This window comes from Tachyglossus aculeatus, chromosome 14, assembly GCF_015852505.1.
Source record: "Tachyglossus aculeatus isolate mTacAcu1 chromosome 14, mTacAcu1.pri, whole genome shotgun sequence".
Lineage (NCBI taxonomy): Eukaryota > Metazoa > Chordata > Mammalia > Monotremata > Tachyglossidae > Tachyglossus > Tachyglossus aculeatus.
In genome coordinates, this window is record NC_052079.1 from 27,269,455 (window position 1) to 27,288,079 (window position 18,625).

An 18,625-nucleotide genomic window follows, 5' to 3' on the forward strand; every position below is an offset into this window, starting at 1 on the left:
CTCCACCACTAATCAGCTGTGCGACTTTGGCCAAGTCACAACTTCTCTGTGCCTCACTTACCTCATCTGTAAAATAGGCATTAAGACTGTGAGCCCCACGTGGGACAACCTGATCTCCTTGTATCTACCCCAGTACTTAGAACAGTGCTTGGCACATAGTAAGCACTTAACAAGTATCATTATTATTATTATTATTATTTTTTTACCCTGCCCTCAAGGGCCTCGATTGGCTCAGTTCTAAGATAATACCATATTAGGCATTATAAACTTCCCTTCAGGAGAAGCACTTAGTAATCTTCTTTCTCCTGGGGTCTTCTTCCCCCTCCTGAGTCTGGAGGATAGTTCGATTGACTGCCACAGAGCTATTCCCAGTTCAGGAGATACAAAACATTTCCTAGATTTAAGCAACTTGAGAACTATTCCCTCTCATTTGAGTCTGCTGTATCTTTCTGTTCCCTTGATACCCTCCGACCTGTAATTTATTGTAGTGTCTATCTCTCCCTCTAGACAGTGCGCACTCAGTATAATGCTCTGGATAGAGTAAGTGCTCAGTAAATACCATTGATTGATTTGTGAGTGTTTGCTGCAGTATATGCTCGTGTTTCATTAGTCAGATGAGAGGGGGAGAAGTAGAAGCAAACAAGTATGGTGAGATGCTGCCCCTTTGTTGGTGTAGATAACCAGTACCCAGCTAAACACAGGTATGGGTGTTATTGTAAGGTCAAGATGGAGGGGACTGTCACACAACCAGATTGGGGGGGGTGGTAATGTATGGCCAGAGTTCCCCAACTCCATTAAGCAGGGTCTCTGCGGACATTCAAAATTTGTCCATCTTAATAGACAAATACCCTGTGATGGGAGCTAGAAAAGTCATATGGAGAGAAAAAGAGAGCAGTCAAAACTCCTGGTACATTACAAACCACTGTCTTTGTATTGAAATTGTCAGTCTTTTCCCCCACTCTACGGCTATAATTTGATTTTCCAGGTGACTTTTAGATCTCCACTCACTCACAGACTTCCCGTTTGACTTGAACAAATGAAAGAACAAAAAATGTTATTCACCGAATCACAAGTATTTGTAATTTGTCTTTGAGACATCTTACCGCTAGAGGAGGATAGCTTTGCAGAAGCAAAATAGAATAGCTATAAACATCTCTGTAGTATATTTTTATACAGTTATCTAGGCTCTCGCTTATGTGGTGATTGCTTTTACAAATCAAGAGGCATGCCTTGTGTCTTAAGAAAGCTGGAGAAAATATGGATACTGAGACAACCATAAATTCAACAAATCCCAGTTGAAAGAGAATGCTATATTCAATATCCATAGCATAGACACAGTGCAAACATAATAGCAATCTCCATCCATATACATATATAGGCACACATATACATGGAGGGATTATGTTGTAATTAATTTGTTTATTGATTGATTGATTGATTTATATTAATGTCTGTCTCCCCCTCCAGATTGTGAGCTCATTGTGGACAAGGAGTGTGTTTGACGTTACCTTACTCTCCCAAGCACTTAGTAAAGTGCTTTGCACTCAGTAAGCACTCAATAAATATGATTAATAATAATAATAATAATATTGGAGATAAGGAGTTGCATATCCATCAGAAGAAAAGAGCAATCATCCCACAATTCATTTATTCATTCAGTGGTATTGAGCGATTGCTGTGTGCAATGCATGGTACTAAGCATCTGGGAGAATAAAACGTAACAATAAGCAATAAGCAAGGTCGGTTTGCTTTCTGTTCAGAAGAGAAACCCACCCAGATCACTCAGAATGAGTAAAGACGTAAAATGCTAGTCATACAGAGAAGCAGGTGAAAGGCTCTGTTAGGGAAGCAGCGTGGTTTAGAAGGATGTAGTTCCTAATCCCAGCTCCAGCACCTCTCTGCTGTGTGACCTTGGGCAAGCCAGTTAACTTCTCTGTGCCTCAGCTACCTCATCTGCAAAATGGGGATTAAGACCGTGAGCCTCACGTGGGACAATCTTGTATCTACCTTGCATCTACCCCTGTATACATAGTAAGCACTTAACAAATACCATTGTCATTATTATTATTACAAAATCATTGGCTTATCCATTTTCATTTTTCTTTCCTTCTGCAGATGCACCCAAAGGCCCTCCGCCATCGTCAGGCGCGAACGGCCACATGCAACATCCTACCAGCAGCGGGCAGCCGCCGGCCTCTGCCATCCCTTCTCCAAGTGCCAGCAAGCCTTGGCGCAGCAAATCCATGAACGTCAAGCACAGTGCCACCTCCACCATGTTGTCAGTGAAGCAGCCGAGTCCCGTCACCTCTCCCACTCTGGCCTCCGACAGGCTCAAGCCGCCTCCTTCAGAAGGGGCCAAGCCTCCCCCGGCCGGGCAGAAATCCATGCTCGAGAAATTCAAGCTCGTCAATGCCCGGACCGCCTTGCAGCCCCCACCGTCCCCAAGCTGCGGTCCGAGCTACGGCGGGCGAGAGGAGGATGGCCTGTCGGAGTGTGGTGAAATGGACAGCTTGAACAGTGGCCTGAACAGTGGGGGCTCCGTCGGTAGCAGCCCCAAAGCGTCGCCTAAATTGACTCCTCCAAAGGCTGGAAGCAAAAATCTCAGCAATAAAAAGTCTTTGATACAGCCAAAGGACAAAGAGGAAAAGAACAGGGACAAAACTAAAATTTGCACTGAGAAACCGGCCAAGGAAGAGAGGGAACCCGTCCCCGAGACCTCGATGAAAAAGACCTCCAAAATCGCCAGCTTGATCCCGAAGGGAAGCAAGACCTCAACAGCCAAGAAGGAAAGCTTCATCCCCTCCTCAAGCGGAATTCCCAAACCCGGATCAAAAGTGCCCTCGGCCAAACAGAGCCTTTCGCCTGGCAGCGGGGCCACTAAAGAGTCGGAAAAGTTCAGGACTACAAAGGGAAGCCAGTCCCAAACTGCCCCCAAGCCCCAAGTTGGAGAGAAGGCAAATGCATCCGGAAGCCACGCTTCTTTGGAGGGAAAGGAGTTCAGCCCGGCTCTGATCCCATCTTCCTGTGCTGCTGTCTCGGAGGCTGCAAATAGTGGACAGAGTACAGGAAGTGTTGCTGTCCACCTCCCTCAGCACCAGCAATACAGTCACCCCAACACAGCCACGGTAGCTCCCTTCATTTATAGGTAAGACTGTTTGTATCCGCTCTTCTGCTCAAATACAAGTGAAGCAGTGTGCTCTAGTGGGTATGGCACTAGGGTATGGCACTCAGTGGAAAGAGCACGAGCTTTAGAGTCGGAGGTCATGGTTTCAAATCCCGGCTCTGCCACTTGTCAGCAGTGTGACTTCGGGCAAGTCACTTAACTTCTCTATGCCTCAGTTCCCTCATCTGTAAAATGGGGATTAAGACTGTGAGCCCCAGGTGGGACAACCTGATCCCCGTGTAACCTCCCCAGCGCTTAGAGCGGTGCTTTGCACATAGTAAGTGCTTAATAGATTCCATTATTATTATTATTATTATTATTATTATGGCATGGGCCTGGGATTCAGAAGGATGTGGGTTCTACTCCTGACTGTGCGACTTTGGGCAAGTCACTTCACTTCTCTGGGTCTCAGTTACCTCATCTATAAAATGGCGATTAAGAGTTTGCGCCCCTTGTAGGACGGGGACTGTGTCTGAGCTGATTAACTTGTATCGACCCCAGCACTTAGAACAATGCTTGGCATGTACCAGTAGCATTATTATCAGTACTAAAAATAATGATAATAATAAGTATAAATACTTGGATATTTTAATCACTGGGGAACATCAAATTATGAGTGAACCGCCAGTATTTGTGGACAACAGGGGAGTTAGGTAGTGTACTGATCTTGGTAGTATACTGATCTTGGGCACCATGTTAAGGAAGTCAAAGTGTAGTCTTTACTGTTTAGGAGTTTCCTGTTTAATGTGATAGCAAAAGAACAATATACTCTAGTCAACAGTGAGAGAATGAGTAGCAGCGTGGCTCAGTGGAAAGAGCGCGGGTTTTGGAGTCAGAAGTCATGGGTTCAGATCCCGGCTGCACCAACTGTCAGCTTTGTGACTTTGGGCAAGTCACTTAACTTCTCTGTGCCTCAGTTACCTCATCTGTAAAATGGGGATTAAGACTGTGAGCCCCCTGTGGGACAACCTGATCACCTTATAACCTCCCCAGTGCTTAGAACAGTGCTTTGCACATAGTAAGCGCTTAACAAATACCATCATTATTATACACAAGTGAGTAACTGAATGTAAATAGATTCCTACTTGAATGGCACAGTCCTGGGAGTCAGAAGGACCTGAATTCTATACCTGGCTCCTTGAATTTTTCACTGTTTGACCTTGGATAAGTCCTTTAATTTTTCTGTGCCTCAGTTTGCTCTAAAATGTGGATACCTCCTTTCGCTCCTACTTAGACTGTAAGCCCCATGCAACACAGGGACTGTGTCCAACCTGATTATTCTGCATCTATCCCAGCTCACAGGACAATGTTTGACTCATAGTAAGCACTTAACAAATACCCTTAAAAAATACCATTAGTGGTACTGAATGAAAATAAGAAGGGTTGACATGAGAGCCAGGGAAATAGGTCGGAATCCAGGGAGTCACAAGTGAGGGACGTTTGGGAGGTTTGACTGGGAAAAGCAGAGACCATTGCAGAGGAGAGCAGATAAAATGAGAAATCCAGGTGATGGAGAAATTTGGAGTTGATGTTTGAGGTTTAGTTTCGTTTAAGAAGCGCCGAAGAACTGATCTTGCAATATAGACTGCAGGAGAGGCTGCAGTGAGAGAGATTAGTGGGAACAGCGTTCCAATACTCCTCCTGGGAGGTGCTGAGAGAGTATAGATGGGGATTATAAGGTAGCAAAAACACATCAAGTTAATCCAATATTACAGAGGAAAAAAAAGGCAGGATTTAGACACTGAATTGACACTGGAAAGTAAAGGAGCAAGAGGCCAATAACCAAAGTTATTGACAACAGGTTGGGAAAGTGAGGAAGTTTATCGAGAAAGATTAGCCACATTAATTTTAAGATGCTGGCACGTCAAACAGATTGAGCTTTCACAAAAGCGGGAGAAAATACAAGTTTAAGGAGCAGATGAGAAGCCAAAACTAGAGATATAGATTTGGAATGTGAATATTGGCTATTAAGGCAACAACTGTGAAAAGAGAATGGGAAACAAAAGGGAATGCAACGTGTAAAACTTCACTTCAAACTTTTGCAGATACTTGCATTGTGTCTTGAAATCATTTATTCTACCACTCCAGAAGAATCCTGTAACTAATTTTGTAAATTCCAGCAGGGTTTTACTGCAAATTGCAGTTCCAGGAACCAAGAAATCTTAGCTGACAGGAGTATAACATTATGATCTTTTATTTCTGCTTTGCTGGTTTATCCTCCTAAGCATGAAATATTGTAGAAAAACAAAATCTTTTAAAGTGAAGCTGATAAAGATGTGGATTTATGAACAGAAGTTGCCATACACTCAATTGGGACTTATTTTTGTGTAGTGTTGTTTAGTCATGGGATCTTGTAGAGAACTGCATCACATCTGATGGGTCAGTCAATCAATCATTTATTGAGGACTTACTGTGTACAGAGAACTGAGCCAAAGCACTTGGAAGAGTACAATAAAATAGAGTAGGTAGTAGCTTACAGTCTAGTGGGGGAGACAGATGTTAAAATAAATTATGAGTATGCTCCTAATTGCTATGGGGCTGCGGGTGTGATGAATATCAAGTGCTTTAAGCGATAGTAGAATGAGTACACAAGTAAACACATTTTGAATATGCAAATAAGAATCCTAATTAAAATATACAAGCTTTGCATATTCACAATTTGTCTACATTAAAATGTATAGGTATTTATAATTCATGATATACGCTCCATGGGTATATGAACACACACAGACTCACATAAAAGCTTTGCAGAAACAAAATAAAATGCAGAATTTCCAAGGGTAGCTGTTGGATTGATGCAACTTGGATGTTGTGAATTATTCACAGAAGGTTTCCTGAAGGAGATAATAATAATATTAGTGTTTGTGAAGCACTTACTATGTGTCAAGCACTGTTCTAAGCACTGGGGTAGAAATAAGGTAATCAGGTTGTCCCACATCGGGCTCACAGTCTTAATCCCCATGTTACAGATGAGATAAGAGGCTCAAAGAAGTTAAGTGACTTGCCCAAAGTCACAAAACTGATAAGTGGCGGAGCCAGGATTAGAACCCACGGCCTCTGATTCCAAAACCCTTGCTCTTTCCACTAAGCCACGCCACTTTTGTAGGAGGATTTTGGAGATGAAGACAGCTTTGGCTTGGTAGATTGGTCCTCTTTCCTGTGCTGACCCTTTTTATCCCTCCTTTTTTCCCTACTATTACTGTATATCAAATTCATTTAATCCCTCCACTTTCACCTTTTTTTTTCCTCATTGATCTTCTGGTTATTGATGAGGCAATGAAGCAAGGAAAGGAAGACCGATTGCCAGCCCTGAACCCAGGATCAACAGTCCAAAGGCGTGAAGGGTGTTGGATCAAAGAGTGTATGAGCATGGCAGCCTCCAGGTAGAGAGGAGTACATTACTCCACACACACAAAAATCACTCACTAAATAACCACTGACTAAGAGGAGGTTTCCTGTGGGCCTCAGAGGACGGGGCTGGAAATAAAAGAGACAGAAAAAAAACCACAAAGCCAGAGAGGTGGAAACACACAGACACACTCAGAGTTGTGGGAAAGCCCAGGGAAAATGGTCAGGGCTGAGGAAGTGTTAAGTCACCACTGAGGCCAGGTTCCTATGGTGACATCATCGGGACACAGCTCCCTACCCAACCCAAACGGTTGTTGTGGTGATGGTAGAGGACTTAATGATGATATGTATTAAGCTGTGTGAGACAGATGCAAAGTACCTAGGGATTTAATAGCTGTTCCCCCTCCTATTTAGACTGTGATCTCCATGTGGGACAGAAACTCTGACCAGATTAACAGATTAATCCCAGAATGTAGTATAGTGCTTGGCATATAGCAAGCATTTAACAAATATCACAAGTACTATTGTCAAGGTGTTCTCAATCTATCATATTGCCAATGAATGGATGAGGAAACTGACTTTCTTCCTGATTTTCCCATCACTCTAGATGGCACCACCATTCTTCCTCTCTCACAAGCCTTTAACCTTGGCATCATCTTTGACTCCTCCCACTCATTCAACCCTCATATTCACTCCATCACTAAATCTTGGTTCTACTTTCACAACATCCCTAAACTCCACCCTTTCCTCTTCATCCAAACTGCTGCCACCTTAATCCACTCACTTTTCCCATCCTGCCTTGATTACTCTATCAGCCTCCTTGCTGACCTCTTGCCTCCTGTCTCTCCCTACTTCAGTCCATACTTCACTCTGCTGCCTGCATCATTTTTCTATAAATTTACCCATTCCCAAAGAACCTCCAGTGGTTGCCCATCCACCTCGGCATCAAACAGAAACTCCTCACCATTGGCTTTAAAGAATTCAATCACCTTGTCCCCTCCTACCTCACCTTGCGACTCTCCAACTACAACCCAGCCCACGCACTTCGTTCCTCTAATACTAACCTTCTCACTGTACCTCAATCTCATCTATCTTGCTTCTGAACTCTCGCCCATGTCCTGCCTCTGTCCTGGAAAGCCTTCCTTCCTCATACCTGACAATTAGTCTACTTGCTTCAAAACTTTATTGAAGGCACATCTGCTCCAAGAGTTTTTTCTGGATTAAGCCCTCCTTTCCTCTTCTCCCACTCTGTTCTGTGTGACCCTGACTTGCTCCTTTTGTTCTTCCCCCTTCCCAGCCTCACACCACTTATGTACATATCTGTAATTTATCATTTATACTAATATCTGCCTCCCCTTCTAGACTGTAATCTGGCTGTGGGAAGGGAATGCACCTGTACATTGTTATATGGTAGTCTCCCAAGTGCTTGATATAGTGCTCTGCACACAGAAAGTGCTCAATAAATATGATTGACTGAATGACTGTCTGAGGAACCCCGGGCCGAGAGACGTGAAGTGACTTGCTCAAGGTCACACAGTAGGTTACTGTCAAATCTGGGTCTTGAGCTCTGTCTCACATCCTTTCAACTTGGTCTTGCTGTCTTCTTAGTCCAAATGTCCCCCATCTCTCTGTGGAATTTGAGCCCTTATAGACTGTGAGCCCCTTATAGACTGTGAGCCCACTGTTGGGTAGGGACCGTCTCTATATGATGCCAACTTGTACTTCCCAAGCGCCTAGTACAGTGCTCTGCACACAGTAAGTGCTCAATAAATACGATTGAATGAATGAATGAATGAATGGTGTGCTCCCTGTCACATCCTTTCAACTTGGTCTTGCTGTCTTCTTAGTCCAAATGTCCCCCATCTCTCTGTGGAATTTGAGCCCTTATAGACTGTGAGCCCCTTATAGACTGTGAGCCCACTATCGGGTAGGGACTGTCTCTATGTGATGCCAATTTGTACTTCCCAAGCGCTTAGTACAGTGCTCTGCACATAGTAAGCGCTCAATAAATACGATTGATTGATTGATTGATTGACTGATGATTCCCCCACGGCCACTCCACAGGAACCTCGATAATTCTGAACAAGAGTGGTTCTCCCTCTGTACAGAGAACAGATAGTGAGTTTGTCATGGATAGAATAGGATGGGAGGACAATAGGCAAGATAATGTTAATCCAAAAAAGAGGCACACATGATACTTTGGCTGAGATCGCTCAGGAAGCAAAAACTTGCTTTGGGTGGGTTGTTCAGAGGAGTGAAAGGAAGGCAAGAAGGTCTGGAACAGGGCATTGAAAAAAGAATAGGTAGTCGTGCATCTGTTCCTTCCTGAATATTTGAAAATGACTACTGGTCCTCCCACCAGCCCCTGAGTCACACCCATCCTGACCGCTGACACCTCAGCGGCACAAGACCTGGGCTGCTCCTCAGTGGCACATATATATAAATATATATATAAACATATATATTCATTCATTCAATCGTACTTATTGAGCACTTACTGTGTGCAGAGCACTGTACTAAGTGCTTGGGAAGTACAAGTTGGCAACATATAGAGACAGTCCCTACCCAACAGGGGGCTCACAGTCTAGAAGATATGTATATATGTTTGTAAGTATTTATTACTCTATTTATTTTATTTGTACATATTTATTCTATTTGTTTTATTTTGTTAATATGTTCTGTTTCCTTCTCTGTCTCCCCCTTCTAGACTGTGAGCCCACTGTTGGGTAGGGACCATCTCTTTATGTTGCCAACTTGTACTTCCCAAGTGCTTAGTACAGTGCTCTGCACACAGTAAGCGCTCAATAAATACGATTGAATGAATGAATGAATGGTACCAAGGAGTGGACGTATCCGAATGCAGTGCCAGCCCTTGTCCAAGTTGTGATGCTGGGCTTGAACTGACCTGGGCCACATAGTCAGTTGGCTCACACAGTCACAAGGCTAATTTCAGACATAGTGACAGGGAATAATAATAATAGCAGTATTAATAATAGTAATGGTATTTGTTAAGCGCTTACTATGTGTAAAGCACTGTTCTAAGTGCTAGGGGGATACAAGATGATCAGGTTGCCCCACATGAGGCTCACAGTCTCAATCCCCATTTTACAGATGAGGTAACTGAGGCACAGAGAAGTTAAGTGACTTCCCCAAAGTCACACAGCTGACAAGCAGCAGAGCCGGGATTAGAGCCCATAACCTCTGACTCCCAAGCCCGTGCTCTTTCCACTGAGCCACGCTGCTTCACATGTGTCCATTTATTGTGGTACTCTCCCAAGCAGTTAATACAGTGCTCTGCACACAGCAAGCACTTAGTAAATATGCTTGAATGAATGAAAGTAAGCGAAGTAGGCCGTTGCTTTAAGGCAGCACTTGAAAAGGGAGCAAGCTTCCCCAAGATGACCATCACAAGGGCCCTTCAAGATGGTGCTCACAGAGGGCTCATCAAACTAGCTACTGCACATATTCAGACTCCCCCATTCCAATGGCATGAATAGCAGCCACCTTTAGTTTCCTCTATAACAGGATCCCCCACATTCCCATCCCACAACTCTCCAAAATCAGACATTTGTGTTTGAGTCATATGTTGGCCATAGTGGGGGAATGCAGCTGCTTGATCTGGAGAGCCCAGAATTGTGAGTGCACTAGCCCTATTTCTTTTGGTCAGTCAATCAGTCAGTCAATCAATCATATTTACTGAGCGCTTACTATGTGCAGAGCTCCATACTAAGCACTGGGAAGAGTACAATATAACAGATGCATTAACTGCCCACAGTGAACTTACAATCTAGAGGGGGAGATAGACATTGATATAAATAAATAAAATTGCAGCTAGGTACATAAGTGTCGTCGGGTTGGGATGGGCGGTGGATAAAAGGACAGAGTCAAGGCGGAACAGAAGGGAGTGGGAGAAGAGGAAATGAGAGCTTAGTCAGGGAAGACCTCTTGGAGCAGATGTACCTTCAGAAAGGTTTTGAATAGGGGGAGAGTAATTGTCAGATATGAAAAGGGAGACTGTTTCAGGCCAGAAGCAGGATGTGGGTGAGAGGTCAGTGGTTAGATAGAGGAGACAGAGGTACAGTGAGAAGGTTAGCATTACAGGAGCATAGTGCGAGGGTGGAATGTAATAGGGGAGTAGCGAGGTGAGGTAGAAGGGGATAAGGTGACAGGAACTGTGGTAAGAAAGAGACAGGAAGACCAAGCATGGCTTCCCCTCCCCAAGTAGAAGGGTGGGTGGGTGGATGGTTAGGCCAAGGGTGTCATCACTCAGCTGTCTGGGTGCCTCTGAAGATCCAAAGTCACTGCCCTCTGCATAGATTTGGAGCTGTGCCCCTTCCAGCCTCATCCCTGGATGTTGTCAAGGCTCTGGACCTGCCTTCCCATTAAAGCTTTTCAGTTCCATCTCCTTTCCCTGCAGAAAAAAAAATTCCCCCTCCAACATAGAAGGTGACTGTCCCTGGCAGCCAGGAAACTCTCTGCCCGCCCCATCTCTGCTCAGATACCTGGCCTCCGCCACCATCTGCTTCCTGCCAGCCCCTGAACACGGACAGCCTAATTTGGGGTACTTGCTTCCGGGATCCCCACAGCATTATCAGCCCAAAGTTCCTCGAACATCCCTCCCCCAAGATAAAAATAACGATGCATGTTTTCGGTTTTTCCAATCGGTCCGGCAGTAAGGCCCTACCCTGAGTATTCCCCTCACCCAGCTTCCCTAGACTACGAGCCTCCCACTTCAATGGCAACACCAAGTCCGAAGTTGGCTGTAAGCAGGTGTGACCACCATCCTGGAAATGTTGCATCATGTGTTACGTGTGGAGGTGGCTTAGAGACTTTTGCCTCTGTGTCCGCGATGTGTTGGAGGACAGTTGGAGGACAGGGAGAGGGGAGGGGGCTTCAAGCCTGTTCAGAAAGGGGATCTGGGAAGGTGGACTCACAGTTGCTCCCTTTATCCCCCTTCCCAACCCCACAGCACTTATGTACATTTCTGTAATTTATTTATTTACGTTAATATCTGCCTCCCCCTCTAGATTGTAAGCTTGTTGTGGAGGGGGAATGTGTCTGTTTATTGTTGTATTGTACTCTCCCAAGAGCTTAGTACAGGGCTTTGTACACTGTAAGCGTTCAAGGAATACAACTGAAGGAATGAATGAATGAATGATGCTAATGGTGGTCCAGTCAGGTGACAAAAGCATTTGGGAATATGTCTGTTACAATGTTCTATGGTACTCTTTGCAGCACTTATTACAGTGCTCTGCACACAGTAACCAGAGGTGCTCCTTTAAATCCCTTGGCTCCTCTCCTCTTATTAATAAAAATGATCAGTATGGTAGCTATTAAGCACTTACTATGTGCTAAGCACTGTACTGAGCCCCGGGGTAGATACAAGATAATCAGGTCAGACCTGGTCCCTGTTTAATGTGGGGCTCAATATGAGGGAGCATGAATTAATCCTCATTTTACAGATGAGGAAACTGAGTCACACAGAAGTGAAGTGACTTGCCCAAGGTTATGCAGCAGAAAAGTGGTGGAGCCAGGATTAGAACCCAGATCTTCTGACTCCCAGGCTCTTTTCACTAGGCCACACTACTTCCCATCTTTATCTAAGTTGATTTTTCTTCATTTTCTTCTCTGCAGTATATTCTGTGATAGTCTTCTAACAGAAAATGAAACATTAAATGAAATATTTCTTTCACAGGGGAATGTAATATTTTAAAGTGCAGGTTCCCGGAAGATAAATGTGACGATACGCCACACTAGATAAGGAAATCACTGAGACGGTTATGATATTTTATATTTCTCTTGAATTCGGTGATGAGTGTGATAGTTGTGAATTAGGAAAGATTGGAATATACTGCATATTATTCTGGGACAGAAGAGGGATTTTTGATTGGCCTCCGGCTTCCACTGAAATTGTGGTTTAGTGGAGACTTGAATGTAACTGGTCATCCACGTGAACTGAAATGTATTGAATTCTTGCCATAGGAACTAAATTGTTGAGTCATTTTGAAGTATAGCCATGCATAGCTCCTGATTTCAGCACAGAGAGAAGAGTAAAGGCAGAGGAATTTCTCGAAAGGGGCGTCTTCCAAACAGTTGTGTCTTAGCATCCTTTGAGCAACGAGATAGAAATTGCCTTGTCAGTATTTGTTTATGGTTTTGAGATTCTTTTTTAACCAAAAAAAAAATATGCAGCCTTTCTTCAACTATAGATGACACAAATGAAGCAGAAATAAGCTTTCATGGATCAAATCATCGTCACTGTCCTGGAGCAGATCCATCTGTCCCCAAATTAGATTTCATTGTGCTACAGAGAAGTCATGCTGAGTCCATTTCAATAAAAAAGTACATGGGGTGACAGAAGTGATCTCTCCCCCCATCTCTTCCCTGTTGGAAAGGGATTTGAAGTTACCAAGCTCGTTCCCAGAGAAAGTTTAAATGTAGACAATTCTCCCCAGAATAGTCCGCGTAATGATCCACTGATAAGATGTCCCTGGTACCTTTTCAACTGGCAGGAGGTAAAGGGGAATCTTTAGCTGTCTTGGAGCACTTCTTTTATGCCCTGCCTATCTTTTCCGAGTGATACCACCTCACTGGCCACTTATCCCGTCACTTGCCTGGTGTGTGGCCGTGGGCCAGACATTTCACTTTTCTTTGCCTCAGTTTCCTTGTCTATAAAATGGGGATTCAGTATCTGTTCTTCCTCCTTCTTGAACTGTGAGTTCGATGAGGGGCAGAGACCATATCTAGACTGATCAACTTGTCATTCATTCTTTCATTCACTCATATTTATTGAGCGCTTACTGTGCGCAGAGCACTGTACTAAGCACTTGGGAAGTATGAGTCGGCAACATATAGAGATGGTCTCTACCCAACAACGAGCTCACCGTCTAGAAGGGGAAGACAGATAACAAAACAAAACATGTAGACAGGTGTCAAAATTGTCAGAACGAATAGAATTAAAGCTATATGCACATCATTAACAAAATACAGTAGTAAATAAGTACAAGTAAAATTAATTGAGTAATAAATCTGTACAAATATATGCAAGTGCTGTGGGGAGGGGAAGGAGGTAGGGTGGGGGGGATGGTGCTGAGCATGGTGCTTAGTAATAATAATTTTGGTAATTGTTAAGCACTTACTATGTGCCAAGCACTGTTCTAAGCACTGGGTTGGTTACAAGAAAATCAGGTTGTCCCACACGGGGCTCACAGTCTTAATCCCCATTTTCCAGATGAGGTAACTGACGCACAGAGAAGTTAAGTGACTTACCCAAAACCACACATTTGACAAGTGGTGGAGCCGGGATTAGAACCCATGACCTCTGACTCCCAAGCCCGGGCTCTTTCCACTGAGCCATGCTGCTTAGTGCGTAGTAGGCACAAAACAAATCTATTATTATTGTTATTATCATTACTGTTATAATAGCAATAATACTTAATCTATTGATTGCTGTTCAGGTGATATCAACTTTACTCACCCAACTTTGCCCCCACCATTCCAGATTTACAATTGTGAACCGGAGGTGGGAAGCGCTATAAACCTTCGCCTGCCTGCTAAATCGGGGCTCAGTCCAATCCGCAAATCTACCCCATCTCTTTTCCACCACTGCATGACTTAGGGAGACTGAGGAAATGAGGACTGGGTAAGGACATAGAGGGTGAGATGAGTTGTTATTCTTATTTAATTTTCTTTTAAGCAGGAGGGTCAAGTTTGGAGTTTAAAGAAGCACAACGGGGGAGGGAAAACAGTGCAAGGCTTATTCAAAATGATATGGACAGGGACAAGAAACAATTAAAGGAGGGTGGTGTGTTGGAGGACAGTAGTCAGGAAGAGAGAAGAATGAATCATGAAGCAAACTGGCTTTACCTGACGACAGCCGGTGGACAAAAGGATGACTTTCAAAACTGTTGTTGGTGAAGTTCTAAAATACCACGGTCCTGAAATAGTGAGGGCTCTTCTAGTCAATAAATCAATTAATCAGTCAGGAATATTTATCGAGTGCCTAATGAGCGCAGATCACTCTGTGAGCATTTGGGGGAGTTCAGTACAGTTCATAAACATTGTCTCTGTCCTCGAGGGGCTAGTAGGGGAAGGTGGTATGACCTAAACTCTATCTAGTCGTGGCACATGCCTTTCCATGACTCAGTAGTTCCATTTGCATGATAACTTTAGCCTTCATGCTTAACCAATGCCATTAAAAAAAAAGGAACTTACTGACTCTCATTCTCTTCTCTTTCTCCATAAATTCCTTGTTCATGTTTTCTCCCTTGCCTTGGACTCCCTCCCCTTCATATCGAAAGGACCACCACTCTCAGTATCTATAAAGCCCTACTGAAATCTCCTCTAAGGAGCCTCATATCCGCACCCTATTTGGCCCCACCTTTTGTGTCACCTACGAGCTGAAGTCTGAACCTCTGTGTCTCACAGCACTTATTCACATAAACCTATACTCTGTATTCTCTGCTGCTTCTCCTACCTGTGATTTTTTTTAAATATTTGTCTCCTCTACTAGATTGCAAGCTTCCTGAGAACAGGGTTTGTGCCAGCAAGTACTCCATTGTATTGTACTTTCCCAAATTCTTAGTACAGTGATGTGCCAAAACAAGGCATTAGTAGACTTAACCAAGGAATAATCACTTTGTAAAGTTGTCACTAAACTGGACGATCTCTGGGGGACCCGCTGCCCATAAAAGTAGAATGTCTTCATGACATTCCAGACAGAAGGTTTGTTTTGGAGAAAAGAACAGAAGGTGGGGTGTCAGAATGAGACCCAATGTCTAGCTAAGATGACAGCTTATTGAGAGCCGTGGAGTTTGAGGTTAGGAGTTTTTGTTTAATTAATGAGAAGCAGAAGCAAAGAAGCAGGCTGTTGATCCAGGGATGCAGTGGGCAAGGCAAGAGTGATGTGAAGATTACAGCACAGAAAGTCAGTAGCCCTAGAATCAATTGTTCTACAGTCCTCAAAACATTAAGCTCCTTGTGGGTAGAAAACCTGCTTAACGACTTTGTTATATTGTATTCTCCTAAGCGTTTAGAACAATGTTCTCTATGTAGTAAACTCTCAATAAATACAATTGATTACTTGATTGATAGAGATGGTGGTGAGTGCATAGGCCCTTACAGATTAGAAGACAGGGTTGCTAGTAGGGAGAGGGAGGGCAAAACATTTTGTCTTTTTCTTATGCTGTTGAGTTGTTTCTGACCCATAGCGACTGTGTGGACACACACATCAGTCCCAGAATGTCCCAGATCCATCTTCAAACATTTTGGTAGTATATCTATAAAGTTTCCTTGTTAAAAATACATAAGTGGTTCACCACTGCCTCCTTCCACAAAGTAAATCTGAGTCTCTGCCTTCGACTCTCTCCCATCTTCTGCCTAGAACAGGGGAGTTCTGACTTGTAGCAGATTGCCTTCCACTCACACGCCACTGCCCAAGCTAGGAATGGAATGGGTATGCCTCTGCCTGACTCTCCCTCTCATAGCCGAGACCAGTAGAGTACTGGAAATCCTCCAGACGCCATCCTGAGAGGAGAAAGCATTTTACGACAGGTGAATACGGTAGAAAGATTGGACATCTTTAAGGAGGTGGGATGACAGATTTTGAAGGGGAGAAGATATCAACAAGGTGAAAAGAAAGATGATTGTGATGACAGAGCAGTATTATGAGTTGGTGGTGTAGATTTTGTGATATTTGAAATTGAATAGTTTTTGGTAATTATGAGGTGAGGTGTATGTCCGTGTAAACATTTTGCTGAAGTAAGATAGTACTGAACTGAGGTGTATGTACAGTGATGTATGGTAGTATCATTAGCCTTCACTGGGGACCACTTGGTCCAATGCACTGAACTTTGGGATATGCTTTATGTTTTATGCTTTATGCTTTGGGATAATGAAGAGTCATGATCCTTTCCCACAAGGAACTCGCACTCTAAACATTAAAACAAAAACAAAAAAAAGCAACAACAAAAACCCCCCAACATTTACCAGGAAGTAAGAATGGGACAACTTGGCACACCTATGTAATTCATGTATCTCAGTTCTAATCCCATCTCTGCCACTTGACTGCTGTGTGACCTTGGTCAAGTCACTTCACTTCTCTGGGCCTCAGTTCCCTCATCTGTAAAATAGGGATTGATAGTGTGAACCCCTTGTAGTTTCCTACCTGATTGGTTTGTATCCACCCAAGTGCTTAGTACAGTGTCTGGCACATAATAAACTCTTAAGAAATACCATTATCATGATTATTATTATCCTCACTCACACACTCTAGTATACACACAAACACATTCTCCCATCCAGAACCATGCATGATTCTTAGTCAAGGTCCCAGTGGAAGATGGTCACAAACATTGAGCAAGTTATATTTCTAAGGCTGTTGTGGTTTAGGAGGAGGAAGAGAGGAGCCTGGTTTTAGTAGCTCGGTCCTTCCCAATATGTGGCATACAGGCATAGAGGCTTCCAGTTGGGGTGTCCATGTTCCTACTGCTGCTTTCCTTCCTCCCAGCTGCCGTGAAATTTTCCTTGTGAGCGCTGCCTGTCTTTCCTGCTAGACCTCCCACTGGGTACACATCTGTGTCTGGGAATAGTTAATGAACTGTAGTCCTGGCTGCCACACTTAATTTTTATGATACATATCCATGATGATTGGATTAAGTTCACTTTGCTCGGGCAACTGTCTAATATTGCGTTACTTATTAAATCCTACATATGCTATCTAACCCTTCTGTGTCTGCCAAAGAACTGAAGGATTTTTGGACTATCCTCCAAATGAATGGGAAGGAAATTTTACAAGTGTTATAGTTTCTTCCAGCAAACTTTTCTTCAAGGCAAATTAGATCGTAGAAATGAAAAAAAAAAAAAGAACTGGAAATGAGAAGGGAGGAAACATATTTTCCTCACACTTCTGAAAAGTTCCTTGCACGTTTGTTCCAAGTTTAAGTCAGAGGGCTTACCCCGGAATTAATATGTATTATACACCTTGGCATAATAGCCTGGACCAAAATAAAAGATAAAATGATAAGCGTGTAAAAGATAGCTACCTGCCTGAGGTTCTTTCTGTCTGAATTAGACCAGCCATGTAGGAACAGAAACTCAGGGAGATGGAGCAGAACTGCAAAGTGGGCGATTTAATATGAAACTCCATTTATCATTTGATATGCTTGAATCTATTGTCATGCAGTCCATCCTAACTCATGTCTGTGAACCAGATGAGGAAGTGGATTTATTTTAATTTAAAACTGGAGTTTCAGATCTATTTCATTTTAAGAACAAAAATGTTAAATGTTGTTCTGAGTCAGATGTGTTTCTTTGGTGTTTTATACATAATGATTTGCTTCTTCATCCTCAGCAGTACACGCCTGAAGAAATCCACCAGGTAAGAAACGTTGACTAAAGCCCTAAGATGATTGTGATGAAAAAGCAGTATTGTGAGTTGGTAGTATAGACTGTGTGACAGCTGAAGGCTTTTGTTTCTTAAAATAATCAGTTTAAGAAAGAAACAGCAATAAAGAATTTCATCAGAGCTCCTATTGATCATTTTGCCGTTGGCATTGTCTAATCAGCTGAGCGGTTGAATTCTCTCTTGTTCCTTAAGTGCTTATGTTCAAAATTAGGTGTAGAAAATTTCAGTTAAAGAACTGCACACCCAACCTGGCTTAGTGGAAAAGATCACGGGCTCGGGAGTCAGAGGATGTGGGTTCTAATCCCGGCTCTGCCACTTGTCTGCTGTTGTGACCTTGGGCAAGCCACTTAACTTCTCTGTACCTCAGTTACCTTATCTGTGAAATGGGGATTAAGACTATGAGCCCCAAGTGGAACAACCTGATTGCCTTGTATCTACCCCATGGCTTAGAATGGTGCTTGGCACATAGTAAGTGCTTAACAAATACTATTATTATTATTATTATTATTATTATTATTATTATTATTATTAAAAGTGGGAAACACTTAAGAAAATTGTACTATCACTCAATCAATAGTATTTAGAGAAGCAGCCTGGTTTAGTGGAAAGAGCCCAGGCTTGGGAGTCAGAGGTCGTGGGTTCTAATCCCGGCTCCCCCTCATGTCTGCTGTGTGACCTTGGGCAAGTCACTTAACTTCTCTGGGCCTCAG

General features: G+C 43.3%; 1 protein-coding gene and 1 non-coding gene across 2 annotated transcripts in view; one reads left to right on the forward strand and one right to left on the reverse strand.

Annotated features, from left to right (window-relative positions):
* NAV3 (neuron navigator 3) overlaps nt 1-18,625 on the forward strand; it is a 783,489-nt gene that overhangs the window by 559,984 nt on the left and 204,880 nt on the right. Inside the window, exons 10-11 of the mRNA XM_038756254.1 lie at nt 2,116-3,145; nt 17,862-17,888. Of these exons, the coding sequence (XP_038612182.1) occupies nt 2,116-3,145; nt 17,862-17,888 (1,057 nt within the window). The remainder of the gene's footprint in view (nt 1-2,115; nt 3,146-17,861; nt 17,889-18,625) is intronic.
* Nucleotides 15,909-16,046, reverse strand: LOC119937354. The gene has a single exon (XR_005454030.1). It is a non-coding gene; the product is annotated as a small nucleolar RNA SNORA7 (small nucleolar RNA).